We start from the raw sequence: 22450 nt of genomic DNA on the forward strand, positions 1-22450 counted from the left end.
AAAATAAACACCATGAGTAATATAGACATAGTTTTTTATCCAAATTATTTTTCTATCCAACATCAAGAAGTCAAGATTTCTCTATAAAAATTTCAGAAAATTTGGCCAAGCGGTTTGCAAGATGTGAATTTTTGAAATTCAGTGGTTGTTGCAAAATTTTCTAGTTTTCTGGTTCTGTAGTATCAACTTCCAGCCACTAGAACTTTGGACTTATTTGGCATTTTGAGTTACTTCTAAAGGGATTTTGAATATCTATCAGTCTACTTTAATTGAGTACAAATCTTATGTCCATAGCTATTTTTAAGAGTTAGTTATGTGTCTTGGAAGCTGGGCTATTCGCAAAAAATTCAGGACCAAATACTAGAAACAGGGCAGCACTTCCAATTGACATTTAATTAACTAAACAAAGTGATATGAACCTAAAACTTATTTGTACTAAAACTTAGTGGTGTATAGTGTATCCTCACCAAAATCTAAAAGTAACGAATTATAATTGAATTTATTAATGATTTTTCAAAAACAGAGTTGTCTGTTGTATTTTTCTGAATCTTCTTAAGTGCAGCAGTAGATTTTTGTTGAATTTGTTATCAAATTCAATTCTAATCCAATTGCGATAAAATTTTGATTTAGATCCAAAGGGTGTATCAAAATTTAGCAGTATGTATGTGTGAACGTAGCTAAGCAAAAGTGAGTAAGTTATCCCTAGGACACATTTAAAGTTAAACGGTGATAATTGAAGGTGAAGAAAGGGTGTGAAGTAGAGAGTATGAGCTTGAGAAGTGCTAAAACACTGATTACATGATGAATTAAATGAGATATTGAATAATGGATTTAGGGATAGATACAACCCCTATCCGAGATGTAATTTTGAGGATAGACAAGTAATTCCTATCCGATGATAGACGAGTAATTCCTTTCCGAGTCATAGCCTATGGATAGACAAGTAATTCCTACCCGGGTTATGGTTAAGGCACCTACCTGAGTAGACGAGTAATACCTATTACGGGTTAGGTGAAACACCAGCACGGGGAGACGAGTAATACATGTTCCATATTGTGGTGTTCTATCCTGGGTTAGTTATAGGACATGTCGGGTTGGCTTTATAACCGATAGATGAGACTCATCAGCCATAGGGCAAGCACACATCATATGCATATATTTTTTTTTGTTTGATTGTGAATTATTTGGGTTTGTCTTTGTGAATTACTATGCTTCTTTGCTATACTTGCTACCTGTGTATCTGAATTCTACCTGTGATTGCTTTGTCTGTGCACGGTGTTTCGGAGGGTTAGAGGAGATAGAAGGTGAATTGTAGAGTTAGATTTTTATGAGACAAAAAGTGGATTGTAAATTGAGGAATTAAGTTGGGTTTGAGTTAGAACTATAAAAACTTTAGATAACTATCCTGCTTATGGTTTACCATTTCGGTTCTTTAAGTTTTAAATATGAGTGTCAAAGTTCTAGGATTGTCTGCTTTCTCGAAACCTTATATCTTATGTATGTGGCACTATTACCATACTGAGAACCTCATCCCATGCGAATGTTGTTATTTTCAGATGCAGGTCGAGTGGCACCTTGCTAGGCGTCTGAGATCTCTGGCAAGCGAAGTCTAATTTGGGATTTTATATTTTGATATCATACGATGTATATATGTTCTAGAATTCTCCTACATGTATATAGCTAGCTATGTCCCTCCTAGAGGTCGACAATGGAGAAATAGGTCGTTTATTTTGTATTTTGGGATTCCTTTGGGTTATGACTATATGTATATATACACACTTATACTTCGGCCAGTCTTTACTTCGCGGACTGAGTTGGGAGCTTGCTATTTTGTATTTTGATCCTCCACTTTTATTGTGTAGTTTATGTTTTATCCGGTTGCCCTTTTCCGTGTGTGATGCGTTTTATTTTTTACGGTTTTGTTTAAACCTTCTTTCAAGGCTCCTAGTTATGAATTTCTTCAACTATATTACTTATAAATTTTATTTTTAGAGGTCCTAATACTACACCATCTCTGTTTTCGACTTAAGCGTAAAGCTCTGTGTGGTAGGGTGTTACAGCACGCATCATAATTTTAATAATATCTGACGGTTTGTATACTATTATATTAATATACATGTTCTTTCTATTTTATTGTATAATAAATTTATATATTATATTTATTTATGTTTAATATTATTTAAAATATTCTTTTACTCTCAAAATTCAAATGAAAAATTTTGTTTATTGAGAAATTATAATTCTAATTATTAGGTTCCAATTGATTAGGTTCTAATTATATTTCGCATCGCACATGTACATACGAATTAATTATGTTTTAATTATTGTTATTTTAAGGGATTTAATTATTAGGTATTAATAGTTTAAATTTCATGTATTTATGAAAATACAAATGATATTTGATTCTTTTTCATGTATTCACTACACTAATGATCAGTTTAATTGGTATTAAATTAAGATATTATTTATCTCATAATTATGTATTAATTATGTATCTTTTTACAATAATTCTTTTATTAATTGTAACAATTCAATTTCTAGTATACATTATATATAATGATTATTTTAGAGTTAAGCTCTACTTTAGTCCCTGAGATTGGCGAGTTACACTGAATTAGTCCTCGAGATCCTAATTGCACTAAATTAATCCCCCAGATTCGAAAAAATACACCATATTAGTCCTTCTTCCAATTTCCGTCACCAGAGCACTGACGCCGTCAGTGACGTGGCCAGTTCTTGCCACGCTGGACCCAACAACGGTGAGATGACATGACAATAAATTTGATTAGCTCCAATTTAGTCTTTATCCCCTTTTATAACCAAGATTTCTGCCCTAACTTCTTCCTCTTCTTCTACCCACTTTTCCTAGTTCTTCGTCTTCTTCTTCACTGTGTAGCTTTTTGGGTTTAGGATCATGAGTGCAAGCGGGAGCCAGAGTTTCATGCGGTCAAACAGAAGGATCTCCAGAGGAACTAGTAGAGCATCGAGTGTTCCAGAGTGGTGTAGCTGTGGCTGCCGCCCTGTTCTCCGGTGGTCCACAACAGAGGCTAACCCTAACAAAGTCTCAACTAATTAGAATTATACATAAATAGATATGTAATAAAAGAATTAAATTTTTATGAATAACTACAAAGTGATTTCTATCTAATCCTTGAAGAAATTGCCAAAAGAAATTACCAATAACCCATGAACCTGATAGATTTCATTATCACAGGAAATGGTGGATGATGGAAATTGAAAATACATGGTATCCATGAGAAAGATGTCCACCATGAGAAAGAGCAAGTGCCATGATTCTGTCATGAGGTTTTAGCAATGCAGTATAAACTTGAAAATTTGAAGGAGACCCAGATAGAGGTTGAACGTTCACTGCAGTTTATGGGTAATAACATATGAGAAAAATTGACACTTAAATATTTTAAAAGACTCTACTGAATATCAAAAAAGCTCATGAGCATTTATTTTGAAATTTAACCAGCAAAAAGTTTACAAGAGAATTCAACCTAAATGCTACTTCTGAATTCTGAACAAAAACTCGTGTGCCTCAAGTGGTAGAAGAAGAAAGGGAAAAAAATAAAAAAAAAAGGTAATCACAAAGAATAGATCATGTCCACCTGCAAAGTTAGAATAATTAGAACAACAGGCCAATGACCAACAAGATGAAATAATGTGGAATCAATAAAGCCAAATAAAAGTGTATACCAATATAGTTATTGTGCAGTTACCTCCCCATTTAGCTGGATCCAACCTAAATGCCTCGAGGGCACGCTTCTGACATAGTCTTTCTGCCATATCAATGTACCTTGAGGAAGAAAGGCAACAATTTTTTAATTAGACTAGAAGCAGGAGTCCAATAATAAAATTCAAAATGCTAGCCATTATATATTATTGTGTTTGTTAAATTATCGAGAGGTGAACGAACACAAAGAAGAAAAGTGAGTGACATACTCATTTCCACCATAATATCTTGCACCAGGATATCCTTCGTTGTACTTGTTAGTCATGATTGAGCCAACAGCATGCATTACAGAGACTGAAGTGAAATTCTCTGATGGTATCAATTCAAGCCCCTTCACCCCAAAAAAAGTGATATTCAGATAAGTCATTCTAATAAGTACAAGCTACTGAAAAAAGAAAAAAATGAGTTTCAATCCTTATGTAATGATTTTTTCTAGGTGCGGTAATTTTGAACAGAACCACGATTAAAACAGAAATAATTTTGTTGTTCCATGGTCTCTGCAATCACATTGCACGCAACAATTGTAGCTGCATAAATGAAGAGTCTCATGACCAATAACATGTATGTAAATAAATTACCTTCCATTGCCTAGCTTTTTCGAGCTCAATTATATCAGCAATCTAAGGATCAACAACCTCAAGTGGGGCATTCAATTGCTTTGGCCACTGAAAATCCCAACAATTTGAAATCGAAACCATCACACAATTAACCTTCTTTTTTTCCTATAGTAGAGATGAATTGAAGTGATATCTTACTGTAACTCTTGGTCTCTCTTTGTCGTAGACAGCTTCATCAGGATTTGTTAGTTCTGTGATGTTGGCTGGTGAAATGTTATTAGCCAGGGCAGTGGGCTTATTGCCTTCGATGGGTGCTGATTCTTCCACCATTCGAATAGAGCATAAAAAGAAACCCCTAAACATAGTCCCACAAAACATCAAAACAAAACCCTAACACAAAATCAGCTTTAAAACTTGTGAATTGACAATATACAAAACACTTAACTATGATCAACACACATCACAACATTCCATTAAATTTGAAAAAAAAATTTCATCCTCACTAACCTCAGTGACGACACTGAAGATCCCTATAGTGGCAAACGTACTCTTCCGACAACTGCACATCGAACGTCGTGTTCTAATGGTCTCGAAAAATTCTATTGCAGCCACCTGTTGCTACTTTGGGTCACTCATGGAAGAGAAACCTTTTTTTCTCTACACTAATGGAGAAGTATAAGACGAAGAGTAGAAACAAAAAAAAGGGTGCTTAACGTTTTATTTCTCATCACATACAAACGACGTCGTTCAAAGAGATGTTTAGCGCCAAATTAGAAATGACCTCGTCTCATTCTGTTCAGCGTGGCAAGAACTGGCCACGTCACTGACGGCGTTAGTGCTCCGGTGACGAAAATTGGAAGAAGGACTAACGTGGTGCATTTTTTTGAATCTGGAGGACTAATTTAGTGCAATTGAAATCTCGAGGACTAATTCAGTGCAACTCGCCATTCTCAGGGACCATAATGGGACTTAACTCTATTATTTTATCTTATATTCTGTTGAGTGTAGTCATTATGAGAAGTTATTCTATTTATAATTTTGTATAAAATAAATTTTAAAAATATTAAATATTATTTAAAATATTTTTTTTGTTAATAGTTGTATGCTCCTAAAACACTTAGGCATAGACCAAAAAAAACAAAGAGCATCAAAATAAAAATTATACGTAATACACCGGGAAATAAAATATCAAAATAGCTGACTAAAATAAATTAATTAATTTTAAAAAAAAAACTAAAAATATTATTTTATTATTAAAATTTAATTTAAAAATTTTATTTAAAAAATTAACATATTTATCCCTTAATCCGAGTTGATGCATTTAATTATCATATTTTTAAGATTAGAAAATAAATTATTAATTAATTATATAATAATTTAATTTTCTAATTTAAAAATAAATAAGTATGCACAATTGTAGTATAATTTGTATAATTAGAAATAAATTATCTTTTTTTAATAATATAATCATATATACTCTATCATTAATTGATTTAAAATATTAATACATATATTTTAAATTTAATAATATAAATATTTTATTTTTTATAATCATATATTAATATACATATTCTTTCGAATGGTATAATAATTTTAAAATCAGAAAAAAATTTATTAATTAATAATATAATAATAAAGAGCATAAAAATAAGGTCATACTTAATATATTAGGAAACAAAATCTCAAACTATCTAAAATAAATTATGAATTTCAAACAAAGAAAAAATTTAAAATATAATTTTATTTTCAAAATTTTATTTAAAAATTTTATTTAAAAAACTAACATGTTTATTCCTCGGTCAAAGTTTATACGTTTAATTATAATACTTTTCAAATTAGAAAAAATTATTAACTAATGATAATGATATAGTGACTTGATTCTTTAATTTAAGAACAAATAATTATGTATAATTTTATAAATAATTTAAATAATTTATGTTTAGTATAATTTATAATAAATTAGAATATTTTTTTCTAATAATATAATTACGTACATTCCTACGATTAAGTGATTTAAAATATTAATACAGACATTTTAAATTTAATAATATATAAATATTAATTTTTTTTCAAAATCATGTATTAATATTCATGTATTTTTTATAATATTTGTTACTAATATTATATAATATCTTAATATATGTAAAGTATTATGTAAAAATATGTAATTAATGCATTCTTTTTTTATACATTTAGTATTGTTGATAAAAAAATATCATTATTATTTAAAAAAATTATTTTTCATGTATTTATAACTTGAAAGTATATTAAAATTAGACGTCTTACTATTATATTAATAGTATTTTTTAATTTAATTACTTGAATGTATTTGAATTTGGTAAAAAACTCATAAATGATAAAAAAAATTAAAATAAAAAATTTATCAAATACAATTTATCAAATTCAAATATAATTAGTATCTAGATCGACGAAAATAATTCGTGATGAAATATGATGAATGTAATAATGCATTATAAATCATTATATAAAAGATAATTTTGGTTGCAAGGATAAAAAAACATGAGTAAAAACACTCATTATATAATTAAAAGAATAAAAGTAAGGTTGAATTTATAAAAGAATGACTGACATTATTATTTATGTCTTAAAAGAAATCAATTTCAATAAAAAAAATATCATTATATGAAATAATTAAGGAGAAAATAAAATTAAAAAACAAAAATAAAATACTTTGACTTTCAAATTTATATTGATAAATGGTAAATAAAATACTCTGTATATAATATTCATGGAGATATAGAAAAGAATTATTGTGGTTGTTAAAAAAATGATATAATATTCTAATTATTGACAAATCTTATCATAATTTATTATTAAATGTTAATAAACATAATGATTTAAATTTGATTCTTTTCAAAAAAAAAAAAAAAAAAAAGAAAACAAAAGAGAAAGAAGCATATTCAAACCAGAACATGCTATGTTAGTATACTTGGCATCACAATGTAACTATTATAGAATAATATAATGATAAGTGACTTAAAACAATACACACATTTTAACTTTATTAATATATAAATATTATCTTTTTTATAATTATGTATTAATGCCCACATTTCTTCCATAATATTTGTTATTAATACTATATAATATATTAGTATATATAAAATATTATGTAACATACATATTTAAAATAATTTTTTATACACATTTAATATTATTGACAAAGAAATACAATTTTTTTATGTATTAATAGCTTAAAAATATATTAAACTTATATAGTATACTATCATAGTAGCCAAGATAGTGAACTCGTAGTTCTTACCTCGACTTGTTAAACTAACTCAAAATCGTAAGTTGTTGAATCGTAAGACAGAACGTAAATATGACTCGTAAATTATAAAAATTTAGAAAAATTTAATAGCAAAAACTAATTTTACAGAAAATAAAATAAATCTCAAATAAACTAAATTACCCATAGAATTATAACTAATATATATATACCATAACAAGTTAAAAGTAATAATTCAACACAAATTCACAAATCAAAACACAAATTCACAACTCACAAGTTCATACGACACTAAAATAAATTCAAGTAGCAAATAAACCAACCAAACTACTAGAATGAACAACTAATTAACTAAAATCTAAACAAGTATTTAATAATCATTCTATTCTTCATCAGTCAAAATTAGGAGTTTCACAAACTTTTGCATTACCATCTTCATCATTATCAGGAGCAGGAGGAAGAGGTCCTTGGAGAAGTTCTTCAAACTCATCATCATCAAGATAAGAAATTGCCAAAGGATCCTTAGAGGCACCAATAACTCTATTACCACTTGCTTCATCATTTAAATCAGGATCTGGAATTAGAGCATCTAAATCTTCTTCTTCTCCATCTTCGTCAGCAACAATCCACTCTTCATCAGAGTCTAACTCATCAAGACTACAGTCATAATCAAAACTTCTTCTAATTTGTTTTTTCTTTGCTAATCTTAAGTTTGTCATCACAAACACAATATCATTCATGGTTTTAGCTTTTAAACGGTTTCTCCTTTTGTGTGAACCTTTCAAAAGTAGATAAAAAATATTAGTCGAACAACAAGATAGAATTGAAGAATTAACAACCAAATTTATAAAAGTAAAATACAACTTATGTTTAACTACTAACCATCTCAAAAGCGCTCCAATTACGCTCACATCCAGATGAACTACATGTCAAATTCAAGACACGAATTGCAAATTGTTGGAGCTCTGGATGCTGATCTCCATAAGAATCCCACCATTGAGCTGGAGTTTTAGTATAAATTGCATTTTGAGCTACTTTACTATCAAAAAATTCTTTTCGAGTCTTAAAATCTTCAAGTTGAACATCCATCTTAGTGATTAAATCTGAATTTCTTGTCATCCTTTCCATACAAGCATAAAACTGCTTCTTAAGCTCATAAGCAATTTTAAAACCAGAGCTATAATGAATTTGAGGATTCAAATAATAGCCTGCAGCATGCAATGGCCTATGAAGTTGGTTGTCCCATCTTGCATCAATAATATCCCAAATAGGTATATAACTAAAACATAAAAAAATTAATAAATTAGTTACAAAATAAACAATATTTTCAGAATTGAAGTTGAATCTGATTCCAAATTAATAGTATTTCCTATACAAAATAAACAACATTTTCTTCACCAACCTCTTCAACCACATCATCAATCATTTTAAAGATTTTATCAGCTGTCTTAGTAATATGATGAGAGGCATCAATAGATTTAAGAAAAAACAGTCCCTTTAGGACTATTAACCAAAAAATTTAGGATGGTTCGTCTTCTCTTATCTGTCCAACCATCAGTCACTATTGTGCAACCAACCTGCTTCCAATATGCTATATGTTCCTCTAGTGATTGTTGAACAAGCTTCATGTGTTTCTTCAAAAGAGGCACCCTTAATTCATGGTAGGATGATGGCTTGAATCCTTGTCCATATCTTATAGCTTTCTCAGACATTCTATTGTATTCCTCGCTCCTTGAAACATTAAAAGGGATGCCATTGTTGTAGAAAAAAGCACTAATCTCTAAACATACTTCCTCTCTCAAATTATTCTTAAATATATTGTTGATTGTTGTTTGAGTACTAATGCGTATTTTCTTGAATATGTTGCCATCTAGTTCTTTTCCCTTTCTTTTGTCACCGGTAGTGTCAACTTCTTTAGTAGCTTCCCCTGGGCTTGCCCCACTGATGAGCGGATAATTTATACCCTTTTTGGCAATATTTTTAGGTAGTTTTTAGTATGTTTTAGTCACTTTTTATTATATCTTTATTAGTTTTTATTCAAAAATCACAATTCTGGACTTTACTATGAGTTTGTGTGTTTTTCTGTAATTTCAGGTAAATTCTGGCTGAAATTGGGGACCTGAGCAAAAATCTGATTCAGAGGCTAAAAAAGGACTGCAGATGCTGTTGGATTCTGACCCTCCTGCACTCAAAATGGCTTTTCTAGAGCTACAGAAGCCCAATTAATGCGCTCTTAATTGCGTTGAAAAGTAGACATCCTGGGCTTTCCAGTAATATTTAATAGTCCATACTTGTTCCGAGATTTGGTAGCGCAAACTAGCGTTTAAATGCCAGCTCCTTACCCTTTTCTGTCGTTAAACGCCAGAACTGGCATAAAAGTTAGAGTTAAACGCCCAAACTGGCACAAAATCTAGAGTTCAACGCCAGGAATAGCCTATGCACGTGGAAGCTTCAGTGCTCAGCTCAAACACACACCAAGTGGGCCCCGGAAGTGGATTTCTGCACTATCCATCTTAGCTTACTCATTTTTTGTAAACCTAGGTTACTAGTTCATTATAAAAACCACTTTTAGAGATTCATTTTGTACCTCATAATATTTTACATCAGAATTTGTGTTTTCTACGGCATGAGTCTCTAAACTCCATGGTTGGGGGTGAGGAGCTCTACTGTGTCTCGATGAATTAATGCAATTACTACTGTTTTCCATTCAATGACGCTTGTTTCTATTCTAAGATATTCACTCGCACTTCAACCTAATGAATGTGATGATCCGTGACACTCATCATCATTCTCACCTATGAACGCGTGCCTGACAACCACTTATGTTCTATCTGCAATAGCTTGAGTGCATATCTTTTGGATTTCTAATATAAGATTAGAACCTTCGTGGTATAGGCTAGAATTATTGGCGACCATTCCTGAGATCCAGAAAGTCTAAACCTTGTCTGTGGTATTTTGAGTAGGATTTGGGAAGGGATGACTGTGACGAGCTTCAAACTCGCGAATGTTGGGCGTAGTGACAGACGCAAAAGGATCAATGGATCCTATTCCAACCTAAGTGAGAACCGACAGATGATTAGCCATGCGGTGACAGTGCAGCCGGACCATTTTCACTGAGAGGATGGATGGTAGCCATTGATAACGATGATCCACCAACATACAGCTTGCCATGGAAGGAGCTTTGCGTGCGTGAAAAAGAAGACAGTAGGAAAGCAGAAATCCCGAGGACAGAACATCTCCAAAACCTCAACCTATTCTCCATTACTGCATAATAAGTATTTATTTCATGTTCTTTTACTTTTTATAATTAAAACTAAGAATCATTACTGATATCATGACTAAGAATTACAAGATAACCATAGCTTGCTTCAAGCCGACAATCTCCGTGGGATCGACATTTACTCACATAAGGTATTACTTGGACGACCCAGTGCACTTGCTGGTTAGTTGTGCGGAATTGCAAAAGTGTGATTGTAATTTCGTGCACCAAGTTTTTGGTGCCGTTGTCGGGGATTGTTCGAGTTTGGACAACTTACGGTTTATTTTGTTGCTTAGATTAGGAAAATTTTTCTTTTTGGTTTAGAGTCTTCCGTTTAAGTTTAGTTTTATATTTTAAGTTTGGTGTCAATTACATAAGTTTATTTTTCTTTCATTTTTTTTTGAATTTTTACTGTTCAAAGTATAAAAATTTTTAAGTTTGGTGTCCTTTGTGTTTTAATTTTCTTAAAAATTTTTCAAAAGTTGCTTTTGGTGTTCATCTTAATATTCAAAGTTTTCCTGTTTGTTTTCTTTGTTTTGATCTAAAAAGTCTAAGTTTTGTGTCATTTTATTGTTTTTCTCTTTCCTCATTAAATTCAAAAATATTTTTTCTCTCTAGTTAACTGAATTTTCGAAAATTCCAAAAAAATTTTTTTCATTTTTTTATTTTGAAATTTTTATTTTATCTTATCTTAGTTTTAAAATTTTGAAATTCAAAATCTTTTTTTTTCAGAAACCATATCCAAAGTTTTCAAAATTTTCTTAATTGGTCAATTATTTTAGTTTTCGAAACTTTTATTTTATTTTCCAGTTATTCTACTTTTTTTTATTTAGTCGGTTGTTTTTAATTAAATAACATAAAAATAAAAATATAATTTATTTGCAATTCATATCAATCCCCTTTTCTCCATCATGGACCTAAGTGGAAATGAACAATCCAGAAGGACTCTGGGGTCATATGCTAACTCCATTACCGCTGCATACGGAAGTAGTATCTGTATACCTCCCATCAAAGTAAGCAGTTTTGAGCTAAATTCTCAGCAAAATTGTCAGTATTTCGGTCTTCCACAGGAAGAACCTACTGAGTTTCTGGCACAGCTTGCAAATTGCTGACACAGTACGTGACAAGGAAGTAGATCAGGATATCTACAGATTATTACTATTTCCATTTGCTGTAAAAGATCAAGCTAAGAGGTGGTTAAATAACCAACCCACAGCAAGCATAAGAACATGGAAACAGTTATCAAACAAGTTCCTGAATCAATATTTTCCTCCAAAAAGGATGACACAGCTAAGGCTGGACATCCAAGGCTTTAAACAAGAGGATGATGAGTCCCTTTATAATGCCTGGGAGAGGTACAGAGGAATGTTAAGGAAATGCCTCTCTGAAATGTTTTCAGAGTGGGTACAGTTAGACATCTTCTACTATGGGCTTACAGAAAAAGCTCAAATGTCTCTAGATCACTCGGCTGGTGGATCTATACACATGAGAAAGATAATTGAAGAGGCTCAAGATCTCATTGATACAGTTTCTAAAAATCAACATCTGTACTCAAGCAGTGAGTCCTCCATGAAAGAAGAGGCTAAGGAAGCATCTACTGATCCTAGTCCTCAAGAACAAGTTGTTGAACTCAGCCAGCAATTGCTTCTTATGACAAAACAGTTAGCAGAATTTAAAGAGATGCTCCAAGACACTGAAAATGCTAACAAGAATATGGAAGCACAATTGAATCAGACAAGACAACAGCTATCTAAACAGATAACAGAAGAATGCCAAGCTATTCAACTAAGGAGTGGGAAGACATTGAATAATTCAGCTCAAGGTAGCAAAAAGCCAAGAAAGGAACAACTGACAGAGGATGACCAAACCACCACCCAAAGTCCATCTGAGGACAGTAAGAGCCCAGAGAGGAATAATTCTGGCGTTCAAAGCCAGAAAAGGGTGAAAAATTGGCGTTAATTGCCCAGTGGATGCCCACTTCTAGCGTTCAAATGCCAGAAAAGGGAGGAAATCTGGCATTAAACACCCAATCTATGTCCAGTTCTGGCGTTCAAACGCCAAAAAAGGGTAGGAATCTGGTGTTAAACACCCATTCATCCCCCTATCATAGCGTTCAAACGCCAATGAGGGATCAGACACCTACAAGTGCTGATAATAACTCCCTCAAAAAGGCTTCTCAACCTGCCTCTGTAGAAAATAAACCCGCAGCAACTAAGGTTGAAGAATATAAAGCCAAAATTCCTTATCCTCAGAAACTCCGCCAAGCAGAACAGGATAAACAATTTGCCCGCTTTGCAGACTATCTCAGGACTCTTGAAATAAAGATTCCTTTTGCAGAAGCACTTGAGCAAATACCCTCTTATGCTAAGTTCATGAAAGAGATCTTAAGTCATAAGAAGGATTGGAGAGAAACTGAAAAGGTTTTCCTCACTGAAGAATGTAGTGCAGTCTTTCTGAAAAGCTCACCAGAGAAGCTTAAAGATCCCGGAAGCTTTATGATACCATGCACATTAGAGGGTGCTTGTACCAAGATAGCTCTATGTGACCTTGGGGCAAGTATCAACCTAATACCTGCATCCACTATTAGAAAGCTTGGCTTGACTGAAGAAGTCAAACCAACCCGAATATGCCTCCAACTTGCTGATGGCTCCATTAAATATCCATCAGGCATAATTGAGGACATGATTGTCAAGGTTGGGCCATTTGCCTTTCTCACTGACTTTGTAGTGCTGGAAATGGAGGAGCATAAAAATGTAACTCTCATTCTAGGAAGACCATTCCTAGCTACTGGATGAACTCTCATTGATGTACAAAAAGGGAAAGTGACCCTGAGAGTCAACAAGGATGAGTTCAAGTTAAATGCTGTCAAAGCTATGCAGCATCCAAACACATCAAATGACTGCATGAGCATTGATATTATTGACTCCTTGTTGGAAGAGATCAATATGACTGAGAGTCTTCAATCAGAGCTAGAGGACATCTTTAAAGACGTTCAGCCTGATCTGGAGGAACCAGAGAAAACGGAAGAACCTCTGAAAACTCCTCAGGAAGAGGAGAGACCTCCTAAACCCGAGCTCAAACCACTACCACCATCCCTGAAATATGTGTTTTGGAGAGAGAATGCCACTTTTCCTGTGATCATAAGCTCTGCCTTAGAGCCATAGGAAAAGAAAGCACTAGTTCAGGTGCTAAGGACACACAAGACAGCTCTTAGGTGGTCCATAAGTGACCTTAAGGGCATTAGTCCAGTCAGATGCATGCACAAGATCCTATTGGAGGATGATGCTAAGCCAGTGATTCAGCCACAGAGGCGGTTAAATCCGGCCATGAAGGAAGTGGTGCAGAAAGAGGTCACTAAATTACTCGAGGCTGGGATTTTTTATCCTATCTCTAATAGCCCCTGGGTGAGCCCTGTCTAAGTCGTCCCAAAGAAGGGAGGTATGACAGTGATTCATAAGGAAAAAAATGAACTAGTTCCTACAAGAACAGTTACCGGGTGGCGTATGTGTATTGACTACAGAAGGCTCAATACAGCCACCAGAAAGGATCATTTTCCTTTACCATTCATAGACCAGATGCTAGAGAGACTAACAGATCATGACTATTACTGCTTTTTGGATGGCTATTCAGGTTATAACCAAATTGTGTAGATCCTCAAGATCAAGAGAAAACAGCATTCATATGTCCATCTGGAGTATTTGCCTACAGAAGGATGCCTTTTGGTGTGTGCAATGCACCTGCAACCTTTCAGAGATGCATGCTCTCTATTTTCTCTGATATGGTGGAAAAATTTCTGAAAGTCTTCATGGATAACTTTTCAGTATTTGGAGACTCCTTCAGCTCCTGTCTTGACCATTTAGCATTTGTTCTGAAAAGGTGCCAAGAGACTAACCTAGTTTTAAACTGGGAAAAATTTCACTTTATGGTGACTGAAGGAATTGTCCTTGGGCATAAAATTTCGAACAAAGGAATAGAGGTGGATCAAGCTAAGGTAGAGGTAATTGAAAAATTACCACCACCCACCAATGTTAAGGCAATCAAAAGCTTTCTGGGACATGCAGTATTCTATAGGAGGTTTATAAAGGATTTTTCAAAAATTACAAAACCTCTGAGCAATCTGCTAGCTGCTGACACGCCATTTATCTTTGATACAGAGTGTCTGCAGGCGTTTAAAACTCTGAAAGCTAAGTTGGTCACAGCACCTGTCATTTCTGCACCAGACTGGACATTACCATTCGAATTAATGTGTGATGCCAATGACCATGCTATTGGTGCAGTATTAGGACAAAGGCATAACAAGCTTCTGCACGTCATTTACTATGCGAGTCGTGTTCTAAATGACACACAGAAGAATTATGCAACCACAGAAAAAGAGCTGCTTGCAGTGGTTTATGCCATTGACAAGTTTAGATCCTATCTAGTAGGATCAAAAGTGATTGTGTACACTGACCATGCTGCTCTCAAATATCTACTCATAAAGCAGGATTCAAAACCCAGGCTCATAAAATGGGTGTTGCTTCTGCAAGAGTTTGATATAAAAATAAGAGATAGAAAAGGGACAGAGAACTAAGTAGCTGATCACCTGTCCCGGATAGAACCAGTAGCAGGGGCGTCTCTTCCCCTAACTGAGATCTCTAAAACCTTTTCGGATGAGCAACTCTTTGCCATTCAGGAAATACCATGGTTTGCAGACATTGCAAACTATAAGGCTGTGAGATTTATACCCAATGAGTACAGTAGACAGCAAACAAAAAAATTAATTTCTGATGCAAAGTACTACTTGTGCGATGAACCATATCTCTTTAAAAGATGTGCAGACGAAATGATCCGTAGATGCGTGCCTAGAGAAGAGGCACAGAAGATCCTATGGCATTTCCATGGATCACAATATGGAGGACATTTCGGAGGTGAGCGAACAACCACAAAAGTTCTCCAATGTGGCTTCTACTGGCCTACCCTCTATAGAGACTCCCGAGAGTTTGTACGTAACTGTGACAGTTGCCAGAGAGCTGGTAATCTGCCTCATGGTTATGCCATGCCTCAGCAAGGGATCTTAGAGATTGAGTTGTTTGATGTATGGGGTATTGACTTCATGGGGCCTTTCCCACCATCATACTCAAACACTTACATTTTGGTGGCAGTAGACTATGTATCTAAATAGGTAGAGGCAATTGCCACACCCACTAATGATACTAAGACAGCGCTAAAGTTCCTCCAGAAGCATATCTTCAACAGATATGGTGTCCCTAGAATACTAATCAGTGATGGAGGGACTCATTTCTGCAATAAACAGCTTGACTCTGCTCTGATCCGATATAGAATTAACAACAAAGTGGTGACTCCATATCATCCACAGACAAATGGGCAAGCTGAAGTCTCAAATAGAGAACTAAAACGAATCATGGAATGGACTGTAAGTACCCGTAGAAAGGATTGGGCAAGGAGTCTGGATGATGCTCTATGGGCATGCAGAACTGCATTCAAAACTCCTATAGGGACCTCTCCATACCAGCTTGTGTATGGAAAAGCCTGTTACCTGCCAGTGGAACTGAAACACAAAGCCTACTGGGCAACCAGATTCCTAAAGCTTGATGCCAAGTTAGCTGGAGAGAAAAGATTGCTCTAGTTGAATGAGCTAGAGGAATTCAGGCTCAATGCTTTTGAAAATACAAAAAATTACAAGGAGAAAGCAAAAAGGTGGCATGACAAGAAACTGTCATCCAGAGTCTTTGAGCCAGAACAGAAGGTTCTGTCGTTTAACTCTAGGCTCAGATTATTCCCTGGGAAATTAAAATCCCGGTAGAGGAGACCATATGTGATTACAAGTGTGTCACCATATGGATATGTAGAGCTTCAGGATATTGACTCTGACAAAAAGTTCATTGTTAATGGACAGAGAGTAAAGCATTATCTTGAAAGCAATGTTGAGCAGGAATGCTCAAAACTGAGACTAGATTAAAGCTCAGTAAAGTCCAGCTAAAGACAATAAAGAAGCGATTGCTGGGAGGCAACCCAGCCATTAGAAAAGTTTATTTGTTATTTTAATAATAATTATAGGAGTTTGATATAAATTATCTTCAAGGTTAATTATCAATTGTAGGAGTTCACAGAGTTACAGAAGGATTCAGAGTATAAAGCAGAGAAAAGGAGCTCACTGGCACGAAAATGCCAGTAAAGGTATTTTGGGCGTTAAACGCCAGAATGGGTACCATTCTGGGCGTTTAACGCTAGTAAAGATACCATTCTGGGCGTTAAACGCCAGAATGGGCACCATTCTGGGCGTTTAACGCCAGAGTTGCAGCATCCTGGGCATTTAGAAAAATGCCCAGTGATAAAGGATTTCTGGCGTTTAACGCCAGCCAGGGTACCTGGCTGGGCGTTAAACGCCCAAATGGCCAACATATGGGCGTTAAACGCCAGAAAGGACAAAGGGAGGAGATTTTGTTTCCACTTCAAATTTTTTTCAAACTTTCATGTTTTAATTCATAATTTTCTCCATAAACATGTTACAAATTTTCATCGCTCACACTCAATCTTCAAAAATTCAATAATCTTCTAAATCCCTTTTCAATTTTCTTTCAAATCCTTTCCAAATCTTTTTCAAAAACTCATTTATCTTTTCAATTCCTTTCCAAATCTTTTCCAACTCATCATATATTCTTTTAATTCTTAGATGCATCAATAAATTTTTAGATTTAACTTCCTTATATTTTTTTCATATCTTTTGAATTTTAAAATCTCATCTTTTTCATATCATGATTTATCTTTACCAATCATATCTTTCTATCATATCTTTTTCAAAATTTTCGAAAAACCCTCCCCTCCACTTTTAAATACACATTCGGCCATCCCCATACCTCCACCATTCGAATTCGATTCTCCTCCTATTCCTCTCTGTTCCTTTCTTTTGCTTGAGGACAAGCAAACCTCTAAGTTTGGTGTGTTTTTCCGTGATCACCGAGCTAAGACTCATTAAGATCATGGCTCCTAAGGAAAAACAAACCACTTCAAGAGGCAAGAAAGAGAATACTCCAAAACCACTTTGGAATCAAGAGAGGTTCTTAAGCAAAGAACATGCAGACCATTATCACAAAATAATGGGTTTGAGATCAGTGATCCCGGAAGTTAAGTTCGATCTGAAAGAAGACGAATATCCGGAGATTCAAGAACAGATTCAAAACAGAGGTTGGAAAATTCTAGCCAATCCTGAAACAAAGGTTGGAAGAAACATGGTTCAGGAATTCTACTCAAATCTGTGGCTGACAGATAAGCAGAGAATGACTGGAACTGCCTTCTATACCTTTTGAACTATGGTCAGAGGGAGGATTATTTACTTCCACCTTGACAAAATAAGAGAGGTCTTCAAACTGCCTCAACTACAAGATGATCCAGAGTCCTTTAATAGGAGAATGGTGAGAGTAGATAAGCGTTTGGACCAAGTTCTAGAGGACATATGCCTCCCTGGAACTAAGTAGATAACCAACTCAAAAGGTGTCCCAAACCAAGTCAAGAGAGGAGATCTCAAACCAGTCGCTAGGGGCTGGCTGGATTTTATTGGGCATTCTATACTGCCCACTAGCAACCGCTCTGAAGTCACTGTCAAAAGAGCAGTGATGATTCACTGCATCATGCTGGGAAACGAAGTGGAGATTCATCATCTGATTTCTTTTGAGATTTACACAATTGCAAATAAGAACTCCACTGAAGCCAAATTAGCTTACCCAAGCTTAATTTCTCTGCTATGTAAAGATGCTAGGGTGAAGATGAGAGTAGATGAGTTCATCCCAGTCGAACATCCAATCACTAAAAAGTCAATGGAGGGACAACAAGTGCAAGATAACTCCATCAAAAGGAGGGCACATGATTTCCTCCCAGAAATCCCTCAAATTGACTACTGGACCCGCCTAGAAGCATCTGTCACCAAGCTGCAAGAAGCTATAGATCAACTTAAGGAAGACCAACAAAATCAAAATAGCATGCTTTGCAAGCTGCTTAAGGAACAGGAGAAGCAAGGGCGTGAGCTACAGGAGCTGAAGTGCCAGAAGCTCTCCCTTGAAGAGCCAGGCGTCCCACAACTTGAAGGAGTACTTGCCTCCCTCAATGCAAGTTGTTGAATCCTAACTCTGTGATAACTTTTGTTATTAGAGATCTATTTTAAGCGTCATTTATCTTTATGTTTTTAATTTTCTGTCTTCTATTGGTCTGCTTTTATGTTTATTTTAAGTCTTAATTTCTATTCCATAATCAATAAAATTTAAAGTATATGTCTTAAAGCTATGAATAATCCCATAAATCCCTCACCTTTCTTAAAAGAAAAATATTTTTTTATTTGCAAAAGAATAAGAAGTACATGAATTTCGAATTATATCTTGAAAATAATCTAATTATTTTGACGTGGTGGCAATACTTTTTGTTTTCTGGATGAATGCTTGAACAGTGCATATTTTTGATATTGTGTTTATGAATGTTAAAACTGTTGGCTCTTGAAAGAATAATGAAAAAGGAGAAATGTTATTGATAATATGAAAAATCATAAAATTGATTCTTGAAGCAAGAAAAAGCAGTGAATATAAAGCTTGCGAAAAAAAATTTGGCGAAAAAAAAAAGAAAAAGGAAAGAAAAAGAAAAAGCAAGCAGAAAAAGCCAATAACCCTTTAAACCAAAAGGCAAGGGTGAAAAGGATCCAAGGCTTTGAGCATTAACAGATAGGAGGGCCCACAGGAATAAAATTCTGGCCTAAGCGGCTAAACCAAGATGTCCCTAACCTTGTGCTTCTGGCATGAAGGTACAAGTAAAGAGCTTGAGACTGAGTGGTTAAAGTTGTGGTCCAAAGCAAAAAGAGTGTGCTTAAGAGCTCTGGGCACCTCTAATTGGGGACTCTAGCAAAGCTGAGTCACAATCTGAAAAGGTTCACCCAGTTATGTGTCTGTGGCATTTATGTATCCGGTGGTAATACTGGAAAACAAAGTGCTTAGGGTCACGGCCAAGACTTATAAAGTAACTGTGTTCAAGAATCAACACACTGAACTAGGAGAATCAATAACACTATCTGAATTCTGAGTTCCTATAGATGCCAATCATTCTGAACTTCAAAGGATAAAGTGAGATGCCAAAATTGTTCAGAAGCAAAAAGGCTACAAGTCCCGCTCATCTAATTGGAACTGAGCTTCATTGATATTTGAAATTTATTGTATATTCTCTTCTTTTTATCCTCTTTTGTTTTCAGTTGCTTGGGGACAAGCAATAATTTAAGTTTGGTGTTGTGATGAGCGGATAATTTTTACCCTTTTTGGCATTATTTTTAGGTAGTTTTTAGTATGTTTTAGTCACTTTTTATTATATTTTTATTAATTTTTATTCAAAAATTACATTTCTGGACTTTACTACAAGTTTGTGTATTTTTCTATAATTTCAGGTAAATTCTGGCTGAAATTGAGGGACCAGAGCAAAAATCTGATTCAGAGGCTGAAAAAGGACTGCAGATGCTGTTGGATTCTGACCCTCCTACACTCGAAATTGATTTTCTGGAGCTACAGAAGCCCAATTGGTGCGCTCTCAATTGCGTTGGAAAGTAGACATCCTGGGCTTTCCAGCAATATATAATAGTCCATACTTGGCCCGAGATTTGGTAGCACAAACTGGCGTTTAAACGCCAGCTCCTTACCCTTTTCTGGCGTTAAACGCCAGAACTGGCATAAATGTTGGAGTTAAACGCCCAAATTGGCACAAAAGTTGGATTTCAATGCCAGGAATAGCCTATGCACGTGAAAGCTTCAGTGCTCAGCCCAAACACACACCAAGTGGGCCCCGGAAGTGGATTTCTGCACTATCCATCTTAGCTTACTCATTTTCTGTAAACCTAGGTTACTGGTTCATTATAAAAATCACTTTTAGAGATTCATTTTGTACCTCATGATATTTTACATCAGAATTTGTGTTTTCTACGGCATGAGTCTCTAAACTCCATGGTTGGGGGTGAGGATCTTTGCTGTGTCTCGATGAATTAATACAATTACTACTGTTTTCCATTCAATCACGCTTGTTTCTATTCTAAGATATTCACTCACACTTCAACCTGATGAATGTGATGATCCATGACACTCATCATTATTCTCACCTATGAACACGTGCCTGACAACCACCTCCGTTCTATCTGCAATAGCTTGAGTGCATATCTCTTGAGTTTCTAATCTAAGATTAGAACCTTCGTGGTATAGGCTAGAATTATTGGCGGCTATTCCTGAGATCCGGAAAGTCTAAACCTTGTCTGTGGTATTCCGAGTAGGATCTGGGAAGGGATGACTGTGACGAGCTTCAAACTCGCGAATGTTGGGCGTAGTGACAGACGCAAAAGGATCAATAGATCCTATTCCAACCTGAGTGAGAACCGACAGATGATTAGCCCTGGGTGACAGCGCAGCCAGACCATATTTACTGAGAGGATGGATGGTAGCCATTGACAATGGTGATCCATCAACATACAGCTTGCCATAGAAGGAGCTTTGTGTGCGTGAAAAAGAAGACAGTAGGAAAGCAGAAATCCCGAGGACAGAGCATCTCCAAAACCTCAACCTGTTCTCCATTACTGCATAATAAGTATTTATTTCATGTTCTTTTACTTTTTACAATTAAAACTAAGAATCGTTACTGATATCCTAACTAAGAATTACAAGATAACCATAGCTTGCTTCAAGCCGACAATCTCCGTGGGATCGACCCTTACTCACGTAAGGTATTACTTGGATGACCCAGTACACTTGCTGGTTAGTTGTGCGGAATTGCAAAAGTGTGATTGTAGTTTCGTGCACCACCCACCCATGCTTGTTTTCTTCATCAAATTCACTTGCAACTCATTCACAACATCCCACATTTGCTTCTTAACTTCATTACTAACAGCTGTACAAGCCCCAACATCTTTTTGAGTTCCTGCTAACTGGTGTTTCAATCTATAAACTCCTTCTGAAAAAAATTTTTGATAGTATTTACATTGTATCTTCTTTCCATCTTCTCCAATAGATATCCCGTGCTCCCATCCTACATCAGTTCTACTCCCAAGATTATTCTTAGAAACTTTTCTTTTACTAGCAATTCCAGTTGTACTTCCTGATTGAGAAGCTGGAATATTAGTTGGATTTTCACTTGCATTAGCTTGAGTCGATGCCATTCCTGTTAAAAAAAATGAAAACAGTAAATATTCAATGAATCAATTCAATATCAAAGCAAAAATTCAACAATTTAACAAAAATTATAGAATTGTGTTCAATTTCAATTACAACCATCCAAGTTCAACAACAAAAATTTAACAATCCAATTTAAACAAAAAATACCAGCATAAAAAAATTCAAGAATGGGGTAAATCTGAAAACAAATATCATATAACTTCACAGAAACGTTTAAACAAGGAACATAATTGTCTTATGATTCAAGCACAGTACATGAAGATATGTTCAAAATTGCTAAGATTATAGCACATAGATGTTTATTGCATTAAAAGATTCAAGTCAGAAAAAGATAACGCCCCATCTGATAGCTTTGGGGTTAAGAACAGCATATTGAAATCCCTTGCACTCTAGTCAATTGAGTTACAAAACCTAGCTTATTGATTTATTGAGACAAAAAACTCACTTGGAACTTGACAGATCGCT

At 34.7% G+C, this 22450-nt stretch overlaps 1 protein-coding gene and 1 pseudogene across 1 annotated transcript; both read right to left on the minus strand.

Moving 5' to 3' along the window:
* Window positions 1-3170: 3170 nt before the first annotated feature.
* LOC112778409 (serine hydroxymethyltransferase, mitochondrial-like) lies at window positions 3171-4626 on the minus strand (annotated as a pseudogene).
* A 3312-nt stretch (window positions 4627-7938) lies between these two features.
* Window positions 7939-21969, minus strand: LOC112778410 (uncharacterized). The gene is made up of 3 exons (XM_025822727.1): window positions 21614-21969; window positions 8452-8825; window positions 7939-8324 (listed from the first exon to the last, which is right to left on the minus strand). Exons 1-3 carry the CDS (start codon window positions 21967-21969, stop codon window positions 7939-7941), a joined length of 1116 nt encoding a protein of 371 aa, XP_025678512.1.
* Window positions 21970-22450: the final 481 nt, after the last annotated feature.

The sequence above is a fragment of the Arachis hypogaea genome, chromosome 19 (genome assembly GCF_003086295.3).
Source record: "Arachis hypogaea cultivar Tifrunner chromosome 19, arahy.Tifrunner.gnm2.J5K5, whole genome shotgun sequence".
NCBI lineage: Eukaryota > Viridiplantae > Streptophyta > Magnoliopsida > Fabales > Fabaceae > Arachis > Arachis hypogaea.